At 45.5% G+C, this 27,851-nt stretch overlaps 1 protein-coding gene across 4 annotated transcripts in view; it reads right to left on the bottom strand.

Moving 5' to 3' along the window:
• The window catches only part of KIAA0753 (KIAA0753 ortholog), a 359,680-nt gene extending 335,566 nt beyond the window's left edge, over positions 1–24,114 (bottom strand). Inside the window, exons 1-2 of one of the 4 annotated variants that reach the window (XM_085649901.1) lie at positions 24,015–24,114; positions 10,405–10,560 (exon numbers count right to left, since the gene is read on the bottom strand). In XM_085649901.1, coding sequence (XP_085506027.1) covers positions 10,405–10,548 — 144 coding nt within the window. In that variant the 5' untranslated portion in view covers positions 10,549–10,560; positions 24,015–24,114. Of the gene's footprint in view, positions 1–10,404; positions 10,561–23,715 lie in introns of all 4 variants that reach the window. The other 3 variants (XM_085649900.1, XM_085649899.1, XM_085649902.1) reach the window with 3 other exon arrangements.
• Positions 24,115–27,851: the final 3,737 nt, after the last annotated feature.

Below are 27,851 nucleotides of genomic sequence, written 5' to 3'. Positions count from 1 at the left end.
CTCCAGGCCCTCAGACAGAAGTTTCAGGGGTAGCTAAAATGGCTCCCTGAATCTGCAGCAACACGAAAAAGTCTGGTGGTTCCCAAAAAGGAAAAAATTCAAACAGGGTTTGAGGCAAAAGTGGGACAAAATAAATAATGATGAGGAGGGACCACCCAAAGGGCTGACAGGTCTAACACGCGTCCCCCCCAGCTGAAAGTGGGGAGAGCTACCCAACCCCTTGGGAGTTCTCATCACTAAGGCGGAAATACCTTGAGAGACCGTCTGCATTGGCGTGGTCCACTCCAGGCCGATGTTCCACCTGAAAGTCCATCCCCTGTAGGGAAATAGACCACCTCAACAACTTGGGATTCTCCCCCTTCATTTGCATCAGCCAACAAAGCGGTCGGTGGTCGGTCTGAACTAGGAAGTGCGAGCCAAACAGGTATGGCCGCAACTTCTTCAGAGCCCATACCACTGCAAAGGCTTCACGCTCTATTGCACTCCACTTCTGTTCCCTGGGAAGTAGTCTCCTGGATAGGAAGACCACGGGTTGATCCAGACCCTCTTCGTTGAGTTGCGATAACACTGCCCCAATGCCATGTTCTGATGCATCTGTCTGGACAATGAACTTCTTGGAAAAGTCTGGGGCCCTTAAGACCGGGGCCTCGCACATGGCTTTCTTCAATTTCTCAAAGGCTTGCTGACAAGCCTCCGTCCAGACTACCCGTCGAGGTTGTTTCTTGGACGTGAGCTCCGTGAGAGGGGCTACGATGGTACCGTACCCCTTCACGAAGCGGCGATAGTATCCCGTGAGGCCCAAAAATGCTCGGACCTCAGTCTGTGTCTTGGGGGGTTCCCAGGCCATGATGGCCTCGATCTTCGCCTGGAGGGGTTGCACCGTTCCCCTACCCACCAAGTGTCCAAGGTACACTACCGACCCCTGCCCGATCTGGCACTTGCTGGCCTTGATCGTCAATCCAGCTTGTCTCAGGGCCTGGAGAACAGCTTGCAGGTGACGCAAGTGATCCTCCCAGCCGTTACTGAAGACGGCTATGTCATCCAGATAAGCAGCAGAGAAACTCTCCATCCCGGTGAGGATCTGGTTTACCAGGCGCTGAAACGTGGCAGGTGCGTTCTTGAGCCCAAAGGGCATCACACAGAACTGGTAGTGGCCATTGGGCGTGGAGAAGGCTGACCTTTCCCTTGCTCCATCAGTCAAAGAGATCTGCCAGTACCCAGAGGTAAGGTCAAAGGTACTTAGATATTGGGCAGCTCCCAGCCGGTCAATTAATTCATCCGCCCTAGGGATCGGATGTGCATCAGTTTTAGTTACTGAATTCAGTCCCCGGTAGTCCACACAGAACCTCAGTTCTGGTTGGGCACCCGGTGGTGCAGCTTTCGGTACTAACACCACCGGACTGGACCAGGGGCTGCTAGAAGGTTCAATCACTCCTAGCTCCAGCATCTTAGTGACTTCACTATGAATGCTGGCCTTCACCTTGTCTGACATCCGGTAGATCTTGGACTTCACAGGTGGGCTGTCTCCTGTGTCCACGTCATGGACGCACAGGTGAGTCCTACCCGGGACAAGGGAGAACAACGCAGAGTACTGCCCCAGGGCCTGGCGACAGTCCTCCTGCTGTTCAGGAGTTAGAGATGGGGAGAGAATCACTCCCTCCACCGACCCATCCTTTTCCTGAGACGCAAACAGATCAGGGAGAGGCTCGCTTTCCACGTCCTCTCCTCCGTCAGTCACCATCATCAAGATGACTTTGGGCCTCTCGTGGTGGGGTTTGAGGCGGTTGGCATGCAGCACCCGCAGGGGCTGACGAGGGGTCTTCAGGTCCACCAAGTAGGTAGCCTTACCCTTCTTCTCCAACACCTCAAAGGGTCCTGACCAGCGATCCTGGAGGGCACTAAGCTCTCCTGGTTCGATCACCCACACCTTCTGGCCAGGCTCCAACTCCACCGGGTGAGCGTTGTGGTCATACCACGCCTTCATTACTGCTTGGCTGGCTTCCAAGTTGTCAGAAGCTTGCTTCCACAACTTAGCCATTTGGCTCCGGAAGGCCAGCATGTAGCTCACCACATCCTGGGGGAGCTTTCTGGGAGTTCTTTCCCATCCGTCTCTCACCAGGTTAAGAGGTCCACGTACAGGGTGCCCATACAGAAGCTCGAAGGGGCTGAAGCCCACTCCCTTCTGTGGCACTTCCCTGTAGGAAAAAAGTAAACAGGGTAGGAGGACGTCCCATTTCCTCCGCAGGCTTTCAGGCAGACTTCTGATCATGCCTTTTAAGGTTTTGTTAAACCTTTCCACTAGACCATTTGTCTGGGGGTGGTAAGGAGTGGTGAACCGGTAGGTCACTCCACACTCCTTCCACATTGCCCGCATATATGCTGACATGAAGTTGGTCCCCCTGTCGGACACAACTTCCTTGGGAAAACCCACTCGGGTAAAGATTCCCATCAGGGCCCTAGCCACAACAGGTGCTGTTATGGTCCTCAGAGGTATTGCCTCTGGGTACCGTGTGGCATGATCCACCAGAACCAGGATAAACCTGTGACCAGCTGTAGTTGGTGGATCTAATGGACCCACAATGTCGATGCCCACCCTTTCAAAGGGGGTGCTAACGACAGGAAGTGGTTCCAGGGGAGCTTTCAGCTTCACCCCTGTTTTCCCACTGGCTTGGCAAGACACACATGTCCGGCAGTAGGTATCGGACGACACTTTCATCTGAGGCCAATAAAAGTGTGGGACAAGACGGGCGAAGGTCTTGTCTTGCCCCAGGTGTCCTGCCAATGGTATCTCGTGAGCCAACTCCAGAAGGAAGGCTCGATAACGTTGAGGAACTACCAAGGCTCGTGACGATCCATGTAGGGGTGCCTTGGGTTCACTGTAGAGGAGGCCATCCTCCCAGTAAACACTGTAGTTCCCTTCAACGTTCCCTGCTGCCTGGGCTTCGGCCTGTCGCCTCAGCCCCTCAAGGGTAGGGCACTCCCTCTGGCCCTGGCAGAATTCCTCCCTGGACGGGCCTCCCTCCACGTGCCACTCGGCCGGGATGGGTAAGTCCTCCAGGTTGGTAACGTCCCCCTCCGCAGACTCCTGGCCCACCACCTCCGGTGGCCTATCCGTCCTACGGGGTGGAGACGCCGAGGCAGGCTCCTCCTGTCCTCGGTTCTTCCCTTGACTGGCAGCTGGCTGGGCCTTTGTTCCAGGCTCCAGCCGGAATGAACTCCCTCTTCGGGTAGTCTCGGACCTTGTGCTAACACAGGCCCAGTCAGGTGTACCCAGCATCTCGGTGTGAGTCCGGTATTCCACCTCCTTCCAAGCGTTGTGCTCCATGTCATTGCCCAGCAGACAATCGACTGGCACGGCAGGGCTTACGGCAACTCGAAGTGAACCTGCAACCCCCCCCCATTCAAAGGGAACCTCGGCCACGGGATAGTGACCTGTTCTGCCGTCAGCCATCGCGGCTGGGTGGAGTACATCGGGAATTACCTGCTCTGGAGACACCAGCTGGCTACGCACCATAGTCATACTGGCTCCTGTGTCTCTCAGAGCCTCCCCTCTTTGGCCGTTGATGGTGATCCACTGCCCATACTTTGCGGTATTTGCGGGCACCTGGATCTTAGGAACCATCTCCCGTTCTCCCAGGGACACTAGAGTGACACCCGCCCACTCCCTTCCCTTAGTTAAGGGCATCTCCTCCCCGAGCACTACACTAGCTACTCCGGGGGGCTTTCCTCCAGTGGGAGGGGGTGATCGTTTCTGACACTTCGGATCTCCTTTATAGTGTCCAACGCCACCGCACTCGTAGCAATGGACAACCCTTGGCTGCTGACTCTGGCCAGGATTAGGGTTTCTGGGTGGGTTAGCCTTAGAGGTGAATCCTGTTCCCTTCCCTTGGAAGTTATTTTGGGGGCCTTTGGAGAACTCCTTTTTCTTTTCCCCTCCCTCTTTCTTCTGGGGGGCGCCCTGTCCGGCCTTTTGAGTATCCCCTCCAGTCCCCCTTGTGGACACCCGGGTACTAGCCCAAATGTCTGCCTCCTCAGCAAGCTTCCGGGGACTGGTCAGCTTGCTATCCACCAGGTGTTGCCGCAGTTCAGGGAAACATTTCTCGAGTAGGTGTTCCTTCAGTACTAGGTCAAACAGCTCCTCGTAGTTCCTTACTTCACTGCCCTGAATCCAACCTTCCAGTGCCTTCTTTGCATAGTCCAGGAAGTCCACCCAATTCTGTGTGCCCAGCTTGTGACTACCCCTGAACTTCTGTCTGTACTTTTCAGGTGTTAGTCCAAACTTTCTGATGAGCGCCAGTTTCATGGTGGGGTAGTGGGTCTGCTCATCCTCTTCGAGGGCCAATAAAGCATCCCTACCAGCTGGAGGCATGTACTTATACAATCCCCCTCCCCAGTACTTCACTGGAACCCCATGGGCCCTCAACGAGACCTCATAGGCTGCTAGCCACTTGGCGATGTCGTCACCCGCCCCATAGCTAGCTACTATGTCCTTTGGCAGGTAAGGTTTGGGTTCCCTGGTGGACTCTTGGATTTGGCTGCCACCATTAGGAACAGTTGGTGCTCCAATTCTTAGGATCTGAAGCTCTATCTCTTTCAGTCTTATCTCATGAGCCATCCTCTCTTTCTCCGTCTCATGAGCCAACCTCTGTTCCTCCTTCTCCTTCTCCAGCTTTGCTAAATCCCATGTGAGCTGTCTTTTCTCTCTCCGATCTGCTAACTCCACGCTGGATAAGCCCCCGCTAGAGACAGTGCTGCCCTTCCTAGAAAGTGTCCTGGGCCCTGCTGACAGGTTCCCCACCTCAGGTTGGTACATCTCAGCCCCCTCGGGGTCAGGCTCTCCATCCCTGTCTTCCTCCTCAGCCTTGCTTTCTCGGCGTGCCTCCCCCCAAGCCCTTAAGCTGGTTTGGAGTGCACCCTTCTTTGCTCCTGGGGGACAGTACACCCCCTCCCGCTGGCAAAACTCCCTGAGTTGGGCCACAGTGTACGTTTCTAGATTCTCTAGTACAAACTCCATCTTACCCACTCAGGTTAGAGGACAGGTTTTGTGCAGTAACAATGCAGGGGGGTACCTTTAATAATACCTCCTCCCACCACCAGAGTAAATTTGGAAAAAACAAAAACCCACAATTAGGAAGGCCGCTCTTGAGAAAACTCCCGGTGTAGGCCTATGGACTACCCACAGTTATTGTTGAGTATGCGTAGGCACAGCTCTATCCCACCACTGAACACCAATTTATGTTGGAAAACCACTCCCACACTAGAAGGGGTGGTGGTGGTCTTCCGGACACACTGTGGTAGCTTGGCTCGAGTGGTCAGGAAACAGGCGCAGTGCTAAGCATACAATATACCCATACAATAACCATGCGTGCATCCGTTCCAAAAACGACTCTACACCGTAAAAATTATGAAAATATTCTTTCTTTATCTTTTTCTCTTAGTTGCTGATTGGAAAAATAAATAGGTCAATCACAATATACAAGTTTCAATTAGTGCAGGTCAAATAAATATTGGCTGTTTGATGAAATAAATAGGGGTGATCATAAATAACAGGGCATAAATACAAGTGCAATATATACAGACAATTAAATACTTTGAGGCAATAAATACTGTACCAATAAATATTGTACACCATCAAGTCCTGTGGACCTATAAATATAGTGCAGCAATAAATAGGTAAAAATTCAATAAATACAGTACCCCCAATAAATAATTAAAAGTATACAGCAACACTCATGTAATCAGATGACACTTCAATTCTTAAGGGCAGATTTGGCCCAGGCACAGCTTGTAGGGTTGTGGAAGGCTTGAGGGGGGGCTACTCCCTGGCTGGGACAAGGCTGAGGCCTAAGCTGAGGTAGATCAAAGGGGGGAATACCAGTGCCCTGGCTTTCTCTCTCCACACAACCTCTCTAGGTTAGTCCCAGTTCACCCCTTGCACAGTCAGGTTGGTTTCAGCACCTCCCTAGCCCCTTAGAGCAGTCTCTCAGGTCTCCACAGGGCCTTAGGCGCCCTCTACTCCACTTACTGCCCTTTTTCTGATGTTCCGACGCCGCTGGAGTCGTGTCGACGCCGTGAGGCGGTTCCGGTTCGGTCTCGGCGGCCTCGGCACAATGTCAGTTCTTTGACGACGCCGGTAGGCGGTTCCGGTCCGATGTCGGTGGCCTCGGTTCGATCTCGACCTCCGGTTCGACGGCGTCGGGCAGTCTCTCCACGATGTCGACTTCGGGGCGGCTCCGGTCCGATGGCGCTCTCGGCTCCGATGACGTCAGCCGGCCTGGCCTCGATGTCGACTTCCGGCGACTCCGGGGTGCGATCCTCACCCCCGACCTCCGGTGCTCCTCCACACAGGTTCCGGGCGTCTCCGGAGTGCGATCCTCACTCCCGACCTCCGGTGCTCCTCTACCTCGGTCTCCGACGACTCCGGAGGGCGGACTTCACTCCTCCGATGACGCCGCTCGCTCGACCTCGGTTCACTTCCTCCTCGACCTCTGGTATTCCTCACGACCTCCGTCGGCGCCCTCTCACGACCTCAGGCGGCTCCGGGTACGACGTCTGCTACTTCAGTCAGCGCCGCTTCTCCACCTCGGGCTCCAGGTCTTCAGGCTACTCGACGCCCGACTCCAGGGAAACCAGTTCTCAGGTCAGAATCTTGCTGTTTTCTTGGTTCTAAGGCCTGTTCCTGCTGTCCAGGTCCTTAGGATAAGTTTCTTCTGTCTTCTTCCCACACAGGGCTATAGGCTGGGATCCATCAGTAGGGACAAGTATCAAGGGTGGGTTTATGGACCCCACTCCAGGCACAAGTTTCCACCCCTGCTGCTTCACTCCTTCCTCCTTCACTGTTGTGCTCCTCTCTCTTCACCAGTCAGGTGCCAACTGCCAGCTCCAACTGCCAACTGCCTCTCTTATCCTCCCAACATTCTAAACGGTCTCCAACTGTCACAGAGTTCTGGAATCTCCTGGAATGTTCTGGAAGGTGCTGGTAGGTTCCAGTGGATGCTGGTGATGTCACAGGTGGCCACCATCTTGTGCTCCAGGCCCTCAGACAGAAGTTTCAGGGGTAGCTAAAATGGCTCCCTGAATCTGCAGCAACACGAAAAAGTCTGGTGGTTCCCAAAAAGGAAAAAATTCAAACAGGGTTTGAGGCAAAAGTGGGACAAAATAAATAATGATGAGGAGGGACCACCCAAAGGGCTGACAGGTCTAACAGTGCTCCTATCCCTTACTTACTTACCTGTAAAAAGGTGCAAAAACACAATACCTGGTGCCCACTCTCCCTCACTACTCAGCAGTAATCAGGTGTGGCAGAACAGCTTATAGGAAAGAGAAGATCAGATCAGGGTGCGGAATGCACCTATCTGGTTAGAGCGGAAGCCAGTCCTGTCCCAGAAGGTAATTTTGGGGTGATGCTTCTTTGAAAAGAGAAGGAAAAAAAGCAAGGCATTGGAATTTAGCCAATTTTGAAAACCACAAAATGATGATATGCTTGGTCGCAGACAGAAAGATACGTTTTGTTTAACTGTCTGTCTTTGCCAGACTGTTTTTGATTCAATCAACCTTGTGATCTTAATATTGGGATATTACCAATTATCTATTATTACATTTAACATAATTAAAATTCTGCTCCCAGGAGATCAATGACTAATAGTCGGTTTAATTGAGGAGGGATAATGCTAGTATTTTAAACAATGGCATATCGCCCATCACAGAACATTAACACTGGTGGGTTTGCCTAGCATCCTCCACCACATTACATGAACCTTGTTCTCACAAGCATCTGAGTGTTGTTGCAAGCTTCTTTCAGGGAACACCCAGCTATTCCATGTGTGTGCTACTAAAAATAAAACTTGCAGAGCGGGACTACATAATGGAGTCCCAATTTTTGAGGTAGATGATACCAGTATTCAGTTGAGAACAGGAGGAGACATTAGTTTTAAAAACATGACAGATGAAACCATCTTGCTATTTAGTGTGCAACGTATCCACTAAAAACACTTTTTTGATGGGCAGGGTTCCATTAAAACCACTATTACCTGGGCCCTACTAACAGCTTCTTTGCACGTATTATTTCTGCATATCATTATGCTGGCTACTTATTGGGGTGATTACTGTACGTTCACATGTTTGCAACATACTATCTTCAATAAGCAAGCACTATTTTCACTAGCAGAATCAATTCCGCCATGCTGCACACCCAGCACTTTATAGAATAAGCAGCGCTGAACAGGCTAGACTCCTGCATTTTGATTTATGACAGAGGTTCAAAGTTGACTTCGGCAGTACAGGTAATGAAATTTGCTATTGTGCAACTTGGGCCTTGTGAAAATCTCTGTGAAAACACTGTCGGCTTCTAGCTTGCTTCTCTTCACTGTGACCAAAGATTAAGATTAGCTGTTGTGAATTGTTCCCAGCCTTCCATGTTCAATTAGATTACTATGCATCACAGCACACCTCACTTTTCTGAGTTACCTGAGTGAAGGGGTGCACCTGCCTTACACACTGCTCACCGAGGGTGCCTCCCTCTCCTGCCATGTGCACACTACTCTATGGTCACCCTCATTCAAAGACGGTCAAGGTGCTTCTGCTTGCGAGGACTAAAATCTCAGACCTCGCCTAATCATCCCATTATTAGACGCAGAGGACATTTCCAAATCATTTAAGGATGTTTTGCCAATTCAAACAGTTATAATGGTGCACACAATACGATTACAGTGGCACAATATTCTTCACTGCTAAAAAGCCCTTGGCACAACAGACTAAACAGCTATAGTTAGCCAAAAGATGAAAGCAGACCCTCTAGCACCAAATATTGTTTCCTATAACAGAAAGAGTTGGCGGGTAAAAGGAGCAGGTGCAGGGGACACAGAAAAGCCAAGTTCCAATCAACAGTACAATGCACTCCTACTCAGCGTTCCTCAAATGGGTTGCCCAGCGAATATCCTAATAGTCCCCATGACTTCAATGAGCATTCTGGAATTCTACATGCTGGTTATACAGGTTTCAAGGAAACACAACTAGAGGCCATAAGTACAAAGCCATTTTGCATTTCCTAATGGTGCAAATTGGTCGTTAGGAAATGATAAATGGTGTTTCAGTATGTAGGAAAGACATTTTCGATCGAGCAATTTGCGACTTACATAATGTAGAAATCGCATTGTTTGCATTTCAAAATTGGAAAACCGCAAATTGGTATTACCAAATAGCGAATCATTAACACTATGTACACAGGATTTCCTAATTGCGATTAGTCTCAAAATTGCCACTTAGGAAATGCAAATACCATCAATGTGTATCAGGTGGTAATCAGGTGCAAACTATAAAAAGTCACCCAAAAGGCATCTGGCTCTTTCAGGATGGCGGCTCTGTATGTTTAGGTGAGAGGAATGAAGATTTTGGCTGGTAGGCAGAGAAGGAGACAGGAGAGGATATTTAGGAAGGAGACAGGAGAGGATATTTAGGGTAGCTCAGTTTCCAACCGATATTGGTAGTGTTGATAGCACACAAATTGCCATATGTCCCCATCCGCAAATTAGTTCATTTATAAAATAGGAAAAGCACCCCTTCACTCCATGTTCAGGAATATGTGATGCAGCATAACTGGCCTTGTAGCCAGATTCCCAGGCAGCACCCATGACTACTTTATGTTCTGCCAAAGTGGAATAAATAACCGCCTGTCTTGGATTGAATTTGGCAATGGTATTTTTACTTGTCAAAAAAATTGCAAACAGTGTTCAATAGTATGCTTGTAAAATAATCCAATAGTTTCTCCTTCTCATACTATTTTGGGAGACAGTGCATATGCCTTGTCTCTTGGATACTGACACCATTCTTGAATCCAAGACCCAGAAGTGAAAGGTAGTACAACAGGGCACCTAAAAAAACCCACACAATAACTGATCGGACTTTTGGAATACTTAAATCACGTTTTAGATGCCTACATAAGACTGGTGAAGCGCTACTCTACAGACCAGAGACCTGTTGCAAAATCATTGTCATCTACGTTGGTAGTAAATAGATGTATGTTTTGTGTTCACCTACCACTTGAGCTATGTTATGTGTGATAAAGTTAGTGTACCTGGGCTTACACCCTTATTCTGAATGGGTTCTTTTTATTTGCATTGATCCTATCAAAGCGAGGATAATCGCATTTCCTTTATTCTGTTCTGAATGATTTCGTGCACTTCAAAGTGTGTTCTTGCCTTAGATTTCCTACTAAGCATTATTCCATGTCTTCATCTACTTCTTCCCAAAGCATCATTTCTACCCGGAATGGTTGCAAAGGAAACAGCATAAATGGTATCAATAAAATGTCGGAAAGGGATTATTTTGATTTATAGAAATAATAAGTAGTATACAAGTAATGTCCTGAAGCCAAAGAGCCTGGAAACCTCATTACTCAACCATTACCTGCGTCTGCCGATGCTGGGAGTTCCCAACTTGATGATTCTCCTTTGATTGGGTGTCTACCAAAAAATTGACCCGAGATGTGCTTGGCTGTCCAAGCTGCTCCATCTTCAGCTGGCCGCTTCTGGGGTGCAAATCCAAGATCATCTTTCAAGGTATCTTTTGAAAAAACACAAGCACTAATTAGAGAGCATGGTTGTTGCTTCTAAGTATTTACTGCATCTTTTGAAAGTATGTTAAACATGCTCCAAAACAAACATTCCAAAGAGGCACTAAACTGGTATTAATATCCAAGAATGTACCATGTTAAGTTGCGCTGGTCATATAGCTTGACGTGGATGCTGAAGTATAGGACTGGAGCAAGTATCTCAAATCAAGGATGTTATTATTTTTGCAGATATAGGACCTTTTTATTGTTTCATAATTAGCAGAGGCCTCAGGTGTGAATGACTCCAAAACTATGTAAACATAACATATGGCTGCTCTCCTCTGCAACTCATGCTGGCGCAATCATGGACTCACTACCAAATGATTTGCTACAAGTTTAGGAGTGATTGTGACCCGGTCCGGCTCCCCAGGGAATAATCAATGCTTTTCAAGAAATACAACACGGAGATCTGCATTTCCTCAACTCCTTATCCCACAACACAGCTGCATTGTGAGGATGGAAAATGGTAAAACACTAGTGGCACGGAGCTTGGACTTACTTCTCATGTTTGAGAGGTAACATTTTTGCTGCTTCATCATATGGTAGGGAGAGAGGGAGGATACCAATTTACATAAGCAAGAAGTGTGCTCTGGTATTTATGGCACTCCGCACCACACAGTGTTCAGCGAGGGGTTGTTGCAGGCCTCACCGCTCTCTGCTCCTCTGCTTGGTTCCAGCCCCTGCTAAGATCAAACAGGGTCTAGGAAATAGATATGTTAAGTGAATACACCCAGGCTTGGTGTTAATGCAGGAAACACATCTGAAGGGCAGGAAATGCAGGTTCCTGGGTAGGGGAGCATATACGGTTCTGGCCCACGCAGGATACACCTCCGGTTCTAGAGGAGTGACGATCCTAAAAGGTCGCCTCCCTTCCACATTACACGCACATGGGGGTGACTGGTAAGTGGGGCAGACGCAACTTGACCCTAATCTACGTATACGCCCAGCCAAAATTACAAGTACGCACATTAAATAAACTGACAGAGATCTTATTAGACTCCCCAGCCTCACTGCACATAATAGGGGTAGACTTCAACAACGTTATGCACACACCCATGGACCGGACGGGGGACAAAAATCAAAACCCATAACCGCACCATTGGCACGCCTCACAGACACGCTGAGTCTGGTAGATCTATGGAGCCATATTAACCCAAGGTTAAGGCAGTACTCCTACTACTCGGGAGCACATAATCTCTATTCGAGACAGGACTAGGTCTTCCTCCCAAAAGGAAAGGTAGGAGAGCTACATAAAGCAGAATATCTTGCCAGAGGTCTTTCAGATCATTCGCCACTCCACATACAAATAGGAGGTCGACAGCGCGACATGAACCCGCTGGAGACTAAATGCATGGGATCTGCAGAACAAGACGATACTAAGAGGCCTAAGGGCAAACACGACAATCTTTTTGGAAGAAAATCTAGAATCTGGAGTTACAATATGGGAAACATACAAAACAGTTTAAAGAGACAGTGCACAAAACCGCGTAGCGTGAGCGAAGAAGAAGGATCAGGAGAATCTAATAAGATTAGAAAAACAACTTTTAGCCCTAGAAAAATAGAACATTACACAGAAAGATCCCCTTATACGAAGGCAACAACTAGACACGCAGCGTGAATATCAAGACCTGGTGTGTCAGGCTTCCAAGTCACAGGCCTTGGCGACCCTACACAGAGTATATGATGGAAGGGATAAATCAGGGAAACTCCTGGCTAGGCTCAGTAGAAAAGAAGAAGAAGCCGGGTAGGTAGACTTTATTACTAATCCACAAGCAGAGACACAGGTTAAGGAAGAACAGATAATGCAGAACTTCATGTTATAGTACAGGGACTTTTATGAAGCCTGTCTCCTGCGAGCGGCTCCCTATATCGGAAAATATCTGACAGAGGTATATACACCAACACTTGACGACACTGACAGAACAGGATTGGAGGGAGACATCACGATTTAGGAAGTTAGGGTTGCTATAGCCCGACTACGCCTAGGAAAGACCCCAAGACCTAACGGTATACCGGCTGAGCTACACAAGAAGTGTGCAGACCTCCTTAGCCCCCACCTCTTGACTCTCCATACAAATGCATATGACGAGGGCACCCTCCCATTGGACCTCGGTATGGCTACAATAGTACCGATTCATAAATAGGGGAAACCGAAAGATAAATGTGAGTCCTACCGCCCAATATCCCTTCTTAACATAGAGGGAAGATATTGGCGACCATCCTGGCTGCAAGACTGCGCCAGGTCATTACAACCCTGATACATAATGACCATTCTAAATTTCTGCCGGGCAGAGCTACTAGGTGGAACCTACGTAGAACACACAATTGGACGATGCAGGTGAAAAATCGGGACACCCTGCATCTACTATTATCACTGGACATGGAAAAGGCATTTAACGCTATTCACTGGCCCTTACTGGAGGTCGTCCTAACAAAATTTGGCCGAGCTCCAAAATTTAGAAAATGGGTGGGACTAGGGCGAATGTTCGGGTGAACGGGCAAACCTTCATGGATTTCCCCATATGACGCAGGACGAGACAGGGATGCCCCCTGTCACCCCCTCTCTTTGCCCTCACGGTGGACACGTTAGCCTTTCCAGTCCACCAACATCCAGAGATACATGGTTTCCAAACCAGCCCAGAGGACACCATGGAAGAAAATATCTCTCTCTATGCGGACGACATCCTTTTATACATCACGCAACCAGACACAACGATTCCCATTTTATTTCACATAATAGATACATACGGACAAAACTCGGGATATAAAATAAACTGGCACAAATCAGTGATCTATAGCCCTGGTGAGCTGACCACGTGCCAGTAGTCTCCAGAGTTCTCCGGGTAGCACACAACGGGTTCACATACCTAGGAATCTTCCTCACCACAGACAGAGACCTTTGCTGCCAAAAAAATATAAATTATTCAAGGGAGACGCACAAAGATGGAAACCACTACCACTCACTATACTGGGCCGAGCAGCCATGTTTAAAATGATAACCCGACTGTAATTTCTTTACGCTCTGCAAAACACATACTACTCCCTCCCACGATCGATATTCCGCGAAACAGATGCCAAATTACATTCACTCCTGTGGTTAGGGAAACAACCTAGAATAGCACTCCATACATTGCAGTGCAATCAATATAATGGAGGGATATCACTGCCTGACATGGAAGCCTACTGCTGTGCGGAACACTTAATGCCACTACATGATTGGATACATACACCGGGCGACCAACCCACTTATAGACTGGAGAGAGAAACCATGCAAAGAAGTACATTCCTCCATTACTTATATGGCGTTAGGGGCGTAGCGAAACTCCTCCCAGCCACCCAGTCCACTATTGAGGCATGGGGAAGAGCAACGAAAGTAATGGGATGGGATCATAAACTCACTAAAGAAACAACTCTGTGGCATGGTAACTGGTTGAAAGAAATGAAAAAACTAAGAGGATTTGAGGAGTGGGACACCATACGAATTTCCACGTTAGGAGACATTATCGACAAAGGCAAACTCAAACGTTTTAGCTGCCACAGGACAGATTTCTCATTACAACCAACCCAGTTCCTTAAATATGCCCAGATTAGGCATGCATGGCATGCAGAAAACATAGAAGATACCCCCCTACCAGACCATGCACCACTATGATTACTCCAGGAATACCTCACGTCAAAAGGCAGTATCGGTCACCTACAAGACGACCCTAAATAACAATGCCCCAGATCGACTAGGTAAGCTGAGGACGACATGGGAAAAAATATAGGCATAATGGAGGAGGTGGACTAGGAGGCAGCCCTGATGCACTCTAGAGGTTGCAATCAAGTCTCGTCACTGACTTATCCAATACAAAGTATTACATAGGGCCTATTACGACCGGGCCAGACTACACAAGATAGGCCGAGCAATGGATCCAATATGTCATCGCTGTGGACGGGAAGGAGGAGATTTTTACCACACTTTATGGGAATGCGCAATTATACAGCAATACTGGAAGGCGGCTATAATGGAACTTAACAAAATATTGAAGACTAGCATACCCCTAGACCCCAAATTTATATTGTTAGGAATCCCAAACGAAATAGATGTGGGCAGACCACAATTGCTCCTTAGTACACTAGGACTACTGGTAGCGAAAAGAGATGTAGCAAGACGGGGGGGGACACAAGCATACCAATGGTTCAAGAATAGAGAGATGGGATGGACATATATATGGCTGCAGAGCGTGTCACATACAAGGCAAGAGGGTGCCTGAATTGTTTTTTCCAATGTGTTGGGTAGCTGGAGGCAATATTATGGGCTGGATGTAATAATGGATATAGATCAGTCAGGATCTGAATGAAACATACTCGATCTTACGGCATAAAGCATAAAGAGGGGCATCCTTGTCTTGACTACCAGGAAAGTTGGCATTGTATTGTGGGGGCAAAGGGGGGATATTTGCACAGATTGTTTTAAATTATGCCTGGCTATGCAGAAAAGGACACAGTGAAGGCATCGTTGACATAATGTTCTTCACTGAGATAATACTATATGGTGCTGTGCGAATGTAGTTGAATTCTGCTCTGGTTTGACTGTTTGGAAAACTAACAATAAAAATATTTCCCCAACAAATAAAAGAAATGGTTTTATTGTTTCTAAATTAAACTCCATAAAAAGATGAATCAATAAACTAGAATACATCTTGGCAGCAACAATACACAATTTCATGACAGTGAAATGTACAAATTGCAGCATATCCAAACACACAGTTTGAGAGGCATTGCTTTCCCATACTTGCAGGCTATTTACACTGCGGATCCTATGAACCATGGCTCCACGAACCAGCTCATTCCCTTCCTTCTAGGCTTTGTCTCTATAATTCATCTAGAGACCCCAGATTTTCTGTGATTTTGTTGTACAACCCCTGCTTTAGGTTGCATATTTTTCAGCAAACAATGCACCAATGTATATGTAAGCACCAAGCAGCAAGGGACGTAAACACCGAGCTCCCACATAACGTGCTGCATCTTGGCAACCAACAATTACTCTCAGGTCCCAAAATAACATATTGTGAGGGCACATTATCACTATATATTCTGAGCATCATGGTCTTTGTCTTCTGAATTAGATCAGCATTCTCCACCATTGTAGACAGATAACTGCCCATCCCGTCCCAGAATTCCCTCAAATTCAAAGCCAAAGGATGTAAAAAAGAGCACATCATATTCAACTAAGGCATAGATCAGTGTAAGGCCCACCAAATGTAATTAAGGAGTAAGTGGAATAATATATTGTTTTTAAAAGCGTAAGTTATACTGATTTGGTGTTTTGACTTTATTACTGTTTTAGTACTGCATAAATATTTTACAAATTGTCTAAGTCTTTGCTCTGTGTCATAGCTAGCAGGAGGTGGAGCTTAGGTTAATTTAGTGACTTTAGGGTTCACCCTGACAAGTTATTGCTACAATTCATTTTAGATGAGCGACTGCCCATCCCAAATTATGATCTGCTTTCCTGCACAGGCAAAGATACGAGGAGCTCTCAAGTGTTATACTGTGGAGGTGGGATTCACTAGACCATCGTTTCCAGGCCGACAATGGGAAATATAAATATTTACTCAAGTAGATGCTAAATCTAGAAGTTCTACCAAATACTCTGAGAACTCTAAGATCCATTCAAAAGATGTCTCTGGATTACTATGTACAAAAGAATATTGCCCGCATGTAGTGTATTCTATCATTCCACAGGGATCGCATCCTAGATCAAAGCACTTTTCCGATCCAGCACGTCAATGGTTCCACCACCAAAGCAAATAGAATGGATGAGCGGTGACATCCCTACCTCGTACCACTCCTCAAAGAGTAAGGTTCAGACAACACAGCATTTTACCTTACTCTAGCCATGGGAGCAGCGTACAACAGACTTGTCGAGCAAAAGAATTTTGACACGGAGCCAATGAATTGCTGTTCGACTGTGCCGAAGGCTTTATCTTTGTCCAGTGATAGGAACACCAACAACTCGGACACAGTGGCAATATATTACATACAACCACATAAGCACCTGAGGTTCTCTCTAATGTTGCTGTTTTGCATAACTCTATACAGATCCGGGAACACCAGTGATTCTAAGAATTTATGAAGGAAATCAACTTCTGGGCCAGAATCTTGGTTTCAAAATTCATTAAGGACCTGGTTCTATAAGCTTCAAACTTGGTTCTACGTTTTCTTAATTTATTGATCAATACTGCTGTAGCCTTGCTCAGATCAGTAGGCATACAACTCTCAAGTTTAGTCCTTTTGACATTAATAGCAGTTGATCCACTAGCCCTCTTGATAATTGCTAGAAATGGGAGTCTCTAGTTGGCAATGGTTTGCACCATTGTCCAAGGAGGGACCCTTCTTCCTGGTCAGGGTAAGGAAGATACACTTCTAAAATAATGCCTGCTCACCCCCTTGGTAGCTTGGCACAAGCAGTCAGGCTTATCTAAGAGGCAGTGTATAAAGCATTTGTGCATGCATACACAGTTAAAAAACTACAAATGGACACCACCCCAGTTTAGAATAATACGTTAAACTTTATCTAAACCAAACAAGACCAAAAATCCACAATACAGTTCTTAAAAATATGCAGTTTTCAAGAAAACCTTTAAATTGTAGAAAATATCCCCAAAACACAGTTCCTCCGAGTCAGTACCTCCGTCTGGGGCTACTGCGATGCTGAAAACAACAGTTCCAGCCAACCGCGTCGGTGAGAGCAAGGATGCAGTGCGAAAGACAGTGGTGCATTCTGCGGGACCTTCAGGACACGGAATCCAGCGACAGACTTGGTGACAGAGTCGGTTGCCCTTTTTTTCTGCGGCGACTGAAACCAGCGGTTCCAGAGATGGTGCCCAGAAGGATGGAGGTCTTTGCTGTTCCCGAGACCTCTTGAACAGGGGGGAAAGCTCCACTTCCAAGATCTTGGGGATACTTTCTCAAGCAGGATACACACACATTTTCTCTCCTTGGCAGAAACAGCTAATGCAGGCCAAACCCAGACAGCCCACAGCAAAGGAGCAGTACTCCTCTTCCAGCTCTTCTCCTTGGCAGAAGTTCCTTCTTGAAGTCCAAAGGTGATCTAAAAGTCTTGGGTCTGGGCCCCACTTTTTAAGCACACATTCCTTTGTTGTCTGGTGACAGTAAAGCTCTTTGCCCAGCCAAAACCAGTCTTGTCTTCTATGTTGCTGCTGCCCGGCAGGAGGTAGAGTCAGCATTGTCCAAAGCAGACCAGGCCCATTCAGGTATGAAAAATTAAGTCAAGTCAAAAAGCTTTATTTCGATAAAAGAATTATCATAAAAGCATGTACATACAAACATATAAAAACAAACAGATAATTCATCAAGAGAGCAATATTTACAGGTAATCGCAATATTTGTGGGAATGCTCCTAATCTTGGTAGCTTAATGATTAATTATATAAATTCATTATAAAAGTGTTAAAACCAGTTAAAAAACTTAAAAAGAGGATGAAAGTGTTATAGACAAAAATCAACTACTAGGGCTAGTGAATTTACTTCTAATAATCCAAGACCAGCCCAGAAATTTGGCCACGGCACAGACTAGCACCAAGCTTGTGTCAGATTGTAGAATACGTAAAGCAGCACGATAGTTTGTGGTGCCCAGGAGGCGGCAAGCTGGGCCTAACCATTTCCTTCTTGGATTACTGTACGCTGGGCATTCGAACATGATATGGGCAATGCTTTCGACCTTCTCCACACAAATCAGACAAGTATCAGGTGTCTGGTGGGGAGGCTTCCATTTACTAGTAAACTCTCGGGTAGGAAGAATCTCTAGTCTGAACTGGAGATACAAAGATCTAGCCCTTGGTATGAAAAATCTCCACCCCCCCCCCCCTACTTTGATTACAGCCCAGATCTATTCAGCCAGGACCGGACTAACCCTGGAAAGCCAGGACACTCCCCCCCCCCGCCACCCACCCCCTCCCCGAGAGGCTGTCTGAACAAAATGCACATCCCCAGCCCCTGTCACTCCAAAGCCAGACAGTCAATACACAAACCTAGCAGAGGCACACAGGATGGCTAAGCAAGAAAATACCTACTTTCTAAAAGTGGTATTTTCAAACAGTCTGTAAAAACTATCTTTACTTAAAGACGCATCTTTACATTCTGAGTTCGAGAATACTAAACTCTAGCTTCCCATCTTGTTCCAATGGGAAGGTATATTTATAAGATGGTATAAATAAACTCCCATTCTATCCTATGGGACAGATAGCCTTTCAATACTGAAAAACGAAATTAGCAGTATTTCACTATCAGGACATGCCACACACAAGGGCATGTCCTACCTTTCCCATAAACTGCACCCTGACCACAGGGATACCTTAGACCTACCTTCAGGGGTGACTCACATGTACGAAAAGGGATGGTTAGGGCCTGGCAAGTGGGTGCACTTGCCAGGTCGACATGGCAGTATCAAACTGCGCACAGACACTGCAGTGGCAGGTCTGAGTTACCTTTGCAAGGCTGCTTGTGTAGGTGGCACAACCAGTGCTGCAGGCCCCCTAGCAGCATTTGGTTTACATGCCCTGCGCACACACAGTGCACTGTACTAGGGGCTTAATCGTAAACCAAATTAACCAATCAGGGAAACACTAATCCATGACTACAATTTACAGAGGGAGCACTGGCACTTTGGCACTGAAAAGAAGTGGCAAAGTGCCCAAAGGATCTAGACCAGAAAAACGATGTCCAACACACAGCAAAACCGCAGGAGGCAAAGGCAAAAATACAGGGAAACCCACGCCTGTGATGCCAGGTCTAACAATATGTGTTTTCAAAATTCAGGCAGCAGGTCACTAGGACCAGCAACTTTTTCATCCTTTATACTTTTTCATCCTTTATCTGGACTATTGCTTCGGAGGCAATTTACGCCATACATACCTCCACAGGGGGCCATATCTAATCAGGAAAACCAAGGGACCATCAGTTCCCCAACAAATAAACATAAGCCTAAGTCCTCCACATTTACACTTGTGGAGAAAAGATCACAAAGGTGGTTAGCAAATCTCTGTGCTATCTTCCTATGTAGATTTTAAGTCTACTTTAGCACAATAGCTTCCTTGCATTGCGATTAAAATATCTCAAAAACATTATGTACAGAACAATTATTCATCACCTTCTGCCGGTGGCCGATTGACTACTATGATACAACAGGATCCCTACCGATCTCTCTCGTCAACATGGGGACACCATGCCTGGCAGTGGCCCGACCAATCTACCTGGGTCTGACGAGTTATGTTCTAGGACTGTTCACACGAATGGGCCAAAAGCTAGAGTACAAACATTGGTGTCATTAAAGATGCACACTGCCCTTGATATAATTACCTAATAAAGGCATGTAACATCTATGCCGCAGTTAATGTTAACAGCAATGTGGAAATGTTCTATTAATTGAAATGACAAACCAAAAGGAAAATCAGCAAGATTATAAAAACTCAAGACTAGTGATATTCAAATACATCTCTCAGTCAAAACGTAATCATGTGTGCGAGATTTCATTTAAAAAATATATATTTCAACTAATTTCATTAATTCAACCTCCCTTGCAAAACTGTGTACCTGCGGGAACCAGAACTGGCAGCAGCAGTCAAATATGTAATAACATATAGAGGTGGTACTAGTCCAGTGGTTGAAGTGGGGGGAGGGGGTAATCTGAGGGGCACTCTGTGCCCATACTTTTTTAATTTAAAAAGAAACAGTTCCCCAACTTTTTATGAAAAGACAACCCTCCCAGAATGGTAAATTCCGACAGTTGAAATGCTTCAGCCGAAATGTAAGGCAGGGAGTCTAATGTGCTGTGAAACCAAAGGAGGAGCAGACAACTAAACAAGCCATCTTGCCATGGTGCCTGCTGCCTGATAAAAATCTAAATGTGTGCAGTTGGTCAATCTGTAAATGTAAAGAGTGACTGGAAGCCCATATTGGCTTTAATTGATTAAATCACTTGAAGCTTCCTGATGACAAATTCATTCTTTTTAAGAGGTATTGTAAGGGAGTTACAAGCAAAGCTGTGTAGTATGTGCTTTTAAAAAATAATTTGTAAAATGTGCTTTCTGATGACACACATTTATTCTAAGGAGTATTGTAGAGAGCTACCAGCTATGCTGTTAAGTGTGTACTCCTAAAAGACAGTTACAAAAAAGACTGCACTATCTATATTTTGTGAACACTTTTTATCTTAAACCTTTTTGCGCATTTTGTAGCAGCCTATCTTATCCTGTGTGTAATGCAAGTTTAAAATAATCACTTGCATGTTCACAGTGCTGTCTATCACAGACTGGGACTTGTAGCACTAAACGTACCCAAGTCACTATTCTCCACTGCATCAACCAGGATTCAATTCTGTGGCTCTTTAGTGCACTGCACTAACTAACAGAAGTTTCATAATGTATGATTTTGCATTTCCCACTGAATTACATAACTTGTATTTAATTTTCATTTAAGCTGTGAATTATTCTATATATACTTACCGAAAGGTGAAAAAAGTAAAAATGTTACAGGATATTTTGTTTTTTAATCACACCTTTGACCACTCACACCGTCCTCTGCACTCAGCATCACAGTTTCCATACTTTGTTTAATGCATTTCGGCCACTGTATCAGTCAGTCGCCAGTGGAGTCTGTATGCTTTTAGGTAGCTGGAGTCAACTTACATAATCAGCCTTTTAACAAAGCAATAAATGTGTTCCCCCATTAGTAGAAGATCCTTAGAAAGCAACATATACCTTTGAATAACCATGGAGGATAAGATTGGGTGGTTTTGGAGGGACAGCTCATAAACAATAACAGAATTACAACATTTTTTGGAGGGGGAGGAAGTTGTTAGAGTGAGTGATTTCACAGAAGGATCTGGGAGGCATTTTGCAAGTCTGGATAATAGGCTCTCAAGTAATGGTGAGCTGAGAGGTATGGTGATGGGTTATTAGTTCAGTCAGGCCTAATAGTCAGCGTCCACAATACAGTGTGCAGGGCATCCTCTCTCGGCTGCAGTCAGAATGTAATTGTGCTAGTTCAAAGTGCCATGCTAGGCCAACCAATAAAACACTGAGAAACCTTCATGGCATCTGTGCACAGACCAAAAGTGACTGGGATATTCTAATACACCAACATTCAGGTAAATGTCTGCCCAGTTCGGTGTCCGTCACCCAACATCCAAAACTTGTGTGTATTACAAAGCAGTGTTAGAGCGTGACGAATCGTCTGAAACTGCCTCACACCCAGCGACTTATAAATAATAACAAAAAAGGCATATCACAAACTAAATTCCAGAAAATGGAACTTAAAAAGATCAGAGGAGTTAATAGTCTTTGGGCTACATCCATGTAATGGTAGTGAATCATTAATGAAGAATCGTTTATTTAATCACACCCTTGTCATTCATTTCAAATAGATCTTATGCTCCATTTTTTACTTTACTTTTATCATTTGTCCTATACTTTCGTTCTCAATCAAGTAAATATATTAATGCACTTTCATTTTTGGCTCCATAAGAGACTGCACTGCACAACTTCTTACGCCATTATTAATATCATTATTTATTTTGTTGCAGTTTAGTTTAGCGCAACCTCAACCCGGAGCTTTGGAGCACCGGTTACATTATACAAGGTTATTGCACAAAGAGCTAAGGCAGAACTGCCAAATTGCGAATGCACATCTACAACCTTCAATTTGTCGGAAAGTACTTTTCAATATTTAGTATGTTGTGGTGCTCTCCAGCCATACAGACTCCCTCTGCCTCTGGGAGACCAAACCAACTCTCTAGGGAAAGGAGAATCCCCTTTGAGCTATACAAGTATATTGCACAAATGCCAAGGCACATCAAAGAATGTCCAAATCTGTATCACAAGCACTGACCACCATAGTAGAAAAAGAGGAAGTCCCTTTGCTAGGGCAGCTGTTGCGTTTAACTCCTTCACTGCGGCGGAAATTCCGCCGCAGCGCTGGGGGCTGCGGGGGGGCAGCGCGGTGGCGCGGTGCTCATGACGGAGCCACTCCGTCATGAGCCACGGTTGGGCTGTGCTCATGACGGAGTGGTTCCGTCATGACTCCGCCCACGGCGCTAATCGCCCGCACAGGCGGGGAATTAGCGCCGCGTGGGCGGCGCGGCCACCAACGGCCGCAGCATGACAGAACCACTCCGTCATGAGCACACGGCAACCGTGGCTCATGACGGCGTGGTTCCGTCATGAGCACAGTACGAGTTAATAAGACACCATAACATAACATAAATCGATTTCAATTTCCTTCTGTGTATCCTTTATTCCATAGCAACAATTCCAACACAACAGGCAGCCGACACGTGTTTAGTCTGAAAGGACTTTCTCAAGGCTAGGGGATACGTAGACATAAAGGTCCAAAAGAATGTGCCATCTGTAGCATGGGAATCGGTACGTAGCCGCTCCCGCTGTCTCAATTTCGCATAGCCAATCCTTGATAAGCCTGTATCGGTAACCAACTCTGAGTGTGTTCTCCTCCGAAGCACCTGGCTATGCGAAATTGAGACAGAAGGAGCAGCTACGTACAGATTTCCAATACTACAGATGGCACATTATTTTGGACCTTTCCGTCTACGTATCCACTAGGCTTTTAATACTCATACGACTGTGATCGTTACTTGGGTAAAAAACTGACTCTGAAAATACGACATGCTCTGCTAGTGTTTCTAGCCTTGAGAAAGTCCTTTCGGACGAAACACGTGTCGGCTGCTTGTTGTGTTGGAACTGTTGATATGTAATAAAGGATACACAGAAGGAAATTGATTTATGGACTTCCTCTTTTTCTTCTATGGTGACCAATGCCTGTGATACAGATTTTGACTAATTATTTGATGTGCCTCGGCATTTGTGCATTATACAAGTTGTAGTTTCGTAGCCGTAGGGCGCGTAAGCTGCTAAATTAACTGTCTCGAGAGGTTTTATTTAAAAAGTATAAAGTCAGTGGCATGAGAACATTATCGGATCCTTCTTAAACATTATTAAAAGTTAAATGAACATCACAGGGAGGTGCTGGCTGAGAGAAATGGGCGAGGGAGAGGAAGACACACGGCCGTTTAGTAGCCCCTCTCACCAGATCAGTACATTGTCGCACTCATAGACATCGTTAGCAGCTCCTGTCGAAAGCCAACGATGGGGGTAGTTGAATCAGGTGAGAGGCCATCGAGACAGGCGTCGCGAAGCTTTATCCAACCCAAAGCAGCGCTTACCGTGGTGGATGTGGGAACATTGAAAGGGCGGGGCCGTAGGAGGGTGACCCGCCTTTAACGTGAGTACGGACCGGGTGGCTCTCAGAGGCCACGGCGGAACTTGCCGCAAGTCAAAGTCGGAGTCCAGTCAAACTAAGGCTGCCGCACGTTAGGGTCTGCTTACCAGCATCGAAGCCGCTCAAGAATCACCGACGTCTTCCAGCTGCCTGAAGACGGAGTTGTTGTCCAAGGAGAATGGACAGAAGCAGTCACCTCGCAACCAGTCAGCAGCGTCTATTTCCTGGAGACAAAGCGCCCTTAGCAACGACGTCAGGTCACGTTCGTCACGTGATCTGCAGAGCGCGAGCACCGAGCGGTTCAAAGAGAGGTTGTTGACGGACTCACTGTAAGAACAGTAAAAGCCGAAGCGTAGCCGGGGCTATAAGCGGGCAACGAGAAGTTGGAACATCCTACATGCGAACATTTTAGAGGAGGAAAGTTGAGAGAATACATTTTTTTTTCGTGAGAATGTATTTCTCCCATTGACTTCTAGTGAGGCCTGAATCTTCTCTATTGGCACGTGTGGGATTCGCAAGTTTGTTGCTGCAAGATCGGCTATCAGAAATACCAATATTCGTTTGTTTTCCTTACCTGTCAGGAGCTGGGAGAAAGCGCTATGGAATGAATGGACACTCTAGCCATTGTTTCTAAACTTCTATGATAAGGCTGCTGAGTTATTGAATTTTTGCATGCAGGAATCGGGAGGTAGTAGACAGGGGCGTAGGAGACACTAAAATTCTGGGGGGGACAGGGACAACCTTGTGCACTTTCCAGTGAAGATAACTTTGGTGATTAATGTTCTTTTTTGACAGAGATCGAAGGTTTGTCTAGTGAAAGTTTTAATTCAAAAGGTCAGTGAGTTACTGCTTTTGTCTGAGATATTCTTTTGGCATTTGAAGTTTATAAGTTAAAATCCTAACATTGAACAGTGAGCTATTAACCGTCATCAAAGAGCTGCATAAAAACTTCAATGTATAGATTAGAACGTTATGATTTTTCCCCCGTCTTTCCCTATCCTAATGTTGGAAAATGGGTTCATTAGGATAGAAATCAATTCTGATTATTGAAGAGAACCCCCCAACCATGGTGTTATGTTTTACATTCTGAGTTTGTGTTTCTCTAGTGTTGCAAAGCCACCCTGGGCACTCCCCAACTTTTTGCTGACTGGTACTGGTGGTACCTGACTGACTGACCCTGGCCTCTGCCTAAACAGCCAGTGCTATTCTGAAAGAGGCACTTAAAAATACAGTGAAAACACCTACATACACTAGGGTGCACTATGGGTTAGGGTACCCCTATGATTGGCATGACCTCTCCTATAAGGCCCTAGTACATAATAGGGCAGGGGGATTAGAACTACTTTTAAGTCCCTAGAATATAATAAGGCATGGCAGTTTGGAGGCCAGCAGCCCTTTCTGCGCTTGCATATGTGCACTGCTGAAGCCTGAGGTCAGTTTAAAAGTAGCCCTGTGTTATAGGGCTGCTTTTAAAATGCAAATTGTTCCCAAACTCGACTTTTGGGTTTGGGGAACTTACAAATTGATCAACTACAATGTTGGGGCAAAATTAAGTGGAAAAATGTTTTCCACTTAACTATGGCTGTATCATATTTGCCACATAATACACCATCTGCTGCATAATCTAACGATTTCCTCCAAAACAATTTTGTAGCTCAAACGGATCCCAAATTATTAAAAGAAATGTGACTTGTGTTGCTGTGAAGTTTAGGGCCCTTTGCAAAGGTTAGTAAAGAAAACAATTGGTCCCAGACACTCCTAATGATACTCAAATTAATACCTGTAGGAGAGGGTAGTATGCAATCAATTCATACAACCGAAAATGTATAATGTAAAGGCACATTCAACAGGGAAATCTCATAGATAAGAGGCCAACCAAAGTCAATTAAATTGCAAACATCAATTTATTTCCCGCTGAATCATATTCATAAAATGCAAACTTAGGGGCTGACTACGATGGCAGGCGGACTTCAGTACCACCGCCATCGAATCGGGGAATGGGACCGCTGGCCTTCAAGGTGGAGGCCCCACGATAGGCATTACAATGCGACTGCCACTACGGTGTTCGCAGTGCCTATCTTTTACACTGCAGCAGGTGCTGCTGGCTGCATCATCCGCCGCAAAGTAAAAAAAAAAGGAACATGTTAAATATATCGGTGCCTGCCACATGGTGCAGTGAGAATATAAAGGAACGCAGCGATGTTTGAATTGTGTGCATTGCAATAATGTCATCACAGGAGATGTGGTACATCATCCCTCCACAGGGGAAACCATCAAATTACGACACAATTCTACTTGTGACTCGATGAACTTGATCTACGCTATAAAATGTCCCTGCGGACTGCTGTATATCGGCAAAACTGAGAGAAAAATTAAAACAAGAATCTCAGAACATAAAAGTACGATCAGAAATGTCAACCCTAAAAGCAGTCTGGCAATACATTGGAATTCATGTAAACATTCTATATCACAACTTAAATTTCAAGTAATAGAGAGAATGGTCCCAACCCCGGGTAGAAATCTTACTAAAACACTTTTACAAAGGGAAATCTTTTGGATAAAAAAACTGAATACTCAAGATCCCCACGGGATCAATGAAAAAGTAGATTTAGGATGTTTCCTGTAAAATGTACGTGTTGCACATCACTGGAGTCATGCAGCCTGATTTTTTCATGCTCATATAAATTGTTGTTATAATCAGAACGTTTCTCTTTACTTTTTTTATCTGTTCTACAATTCACTCTTTTCTTCTCTTTTGCGCGTTACTTAGGCACTTTTGAATGCATAAAGCCTCTGGTTTTTGAATGATTTTTTGTCTACCATAGAAATAAGTATGTCGGCCATTTTTTTTGGTTACGGGTAGAATCACGCACGGTAACATCGCTTATTAGAGTACAAGAGGTGATTTGCCATTCCAAGATGGCGCACGTTTAAATCCACGTAATCGACACGTTCAGTCCTCTTTCTTCGTTAGTGAGTACTATTCCATATATGGCAGACGCGGTTGTTCTGAATTGATTCGGTAGATAAGCTGGGTTCCTGTGCGGTCATCGGTTGTATCTATATCCCAGAAGTTTAAGAACAGGTGAGCGGGTTCTCGCATGGTTATTTAATGATTAAGCAGGGGTATAGGTGTATGATCTACGGAAGCTAATGGGTTTATTTGGATTTTCGTAGAAATCACGTCTGAGCTTGATTGACCCAGCGGGAATACTTGTTCTTAAAGGAGATCTATTACCAAGGTTAGTGCATAAGGAGCTTCGGTTGTTTTTAGTCTGGATAGATCATTACTCGTAGAGTCGGTTTTTTAAGCATTGGCATCTCTTTTTTCTTTTTGCTCACAGAAAGTGGTTTACATATGGTCAACAGGTACGCTGAGTCTCAGTTTTTCTCTCATACACACAAACGTTCGAGTATACTATTTTTATCACCAAGGGTGACTGGGTTTTATAATGGTATTCCTTCTTTACCAGTTCGTTCTGATTGAAATAATTCATTAGCAATGTCATTTTCTAAATATACAATGTGATGAAGAGATAACATGGTATAGTTAAATTTAGTATGTTTTCTCTTGATGTATCTGAGTGTTTGTCTGCACTTATGAAGAAAAGATTTTTGGATTTATTGTTATAATTTCGTTTTAGATCTGCCCCTGAAGAAGGGCCACCATACGGCCCGAAATGCATTGGGCGAACATGAAAATGATCACATTTTTGACCTATGTATAAATTGTTATGAATCAAGTATTATTGTGAATTGAACAATAATTAAATGTTGCTTTGCAAAATTCATCCTATTGCGAACAATATTGTTTGTGTAACTTATATGTTTATGTAAATTATTGGATTCAACAAATAAGGTTGATTATGTGAACTAGATATATATATAAAAAAGCATTTGCATTCTGGGTAGGTTGCTCCGTAGCAAGAGTCTTTCACTTGCAC

Source organism: Triturus cristatus, chromosome 3_2 (assembly GCF_964204655.1).
Source record: "Triturus cristatus chromosome 3_2, aTriCri1.1, whole genome shotgun sequence".
Taxonomy (NCBI): domain Eukaryota; kingdom Metazoa; phylum Chordata; class Amphibia; order Caudata; family Salamandridae; genus Triturus; species Triturus cristatus.
This window is presented reverse-complemented; position numbering and strand designations above follow the sequence as displayed.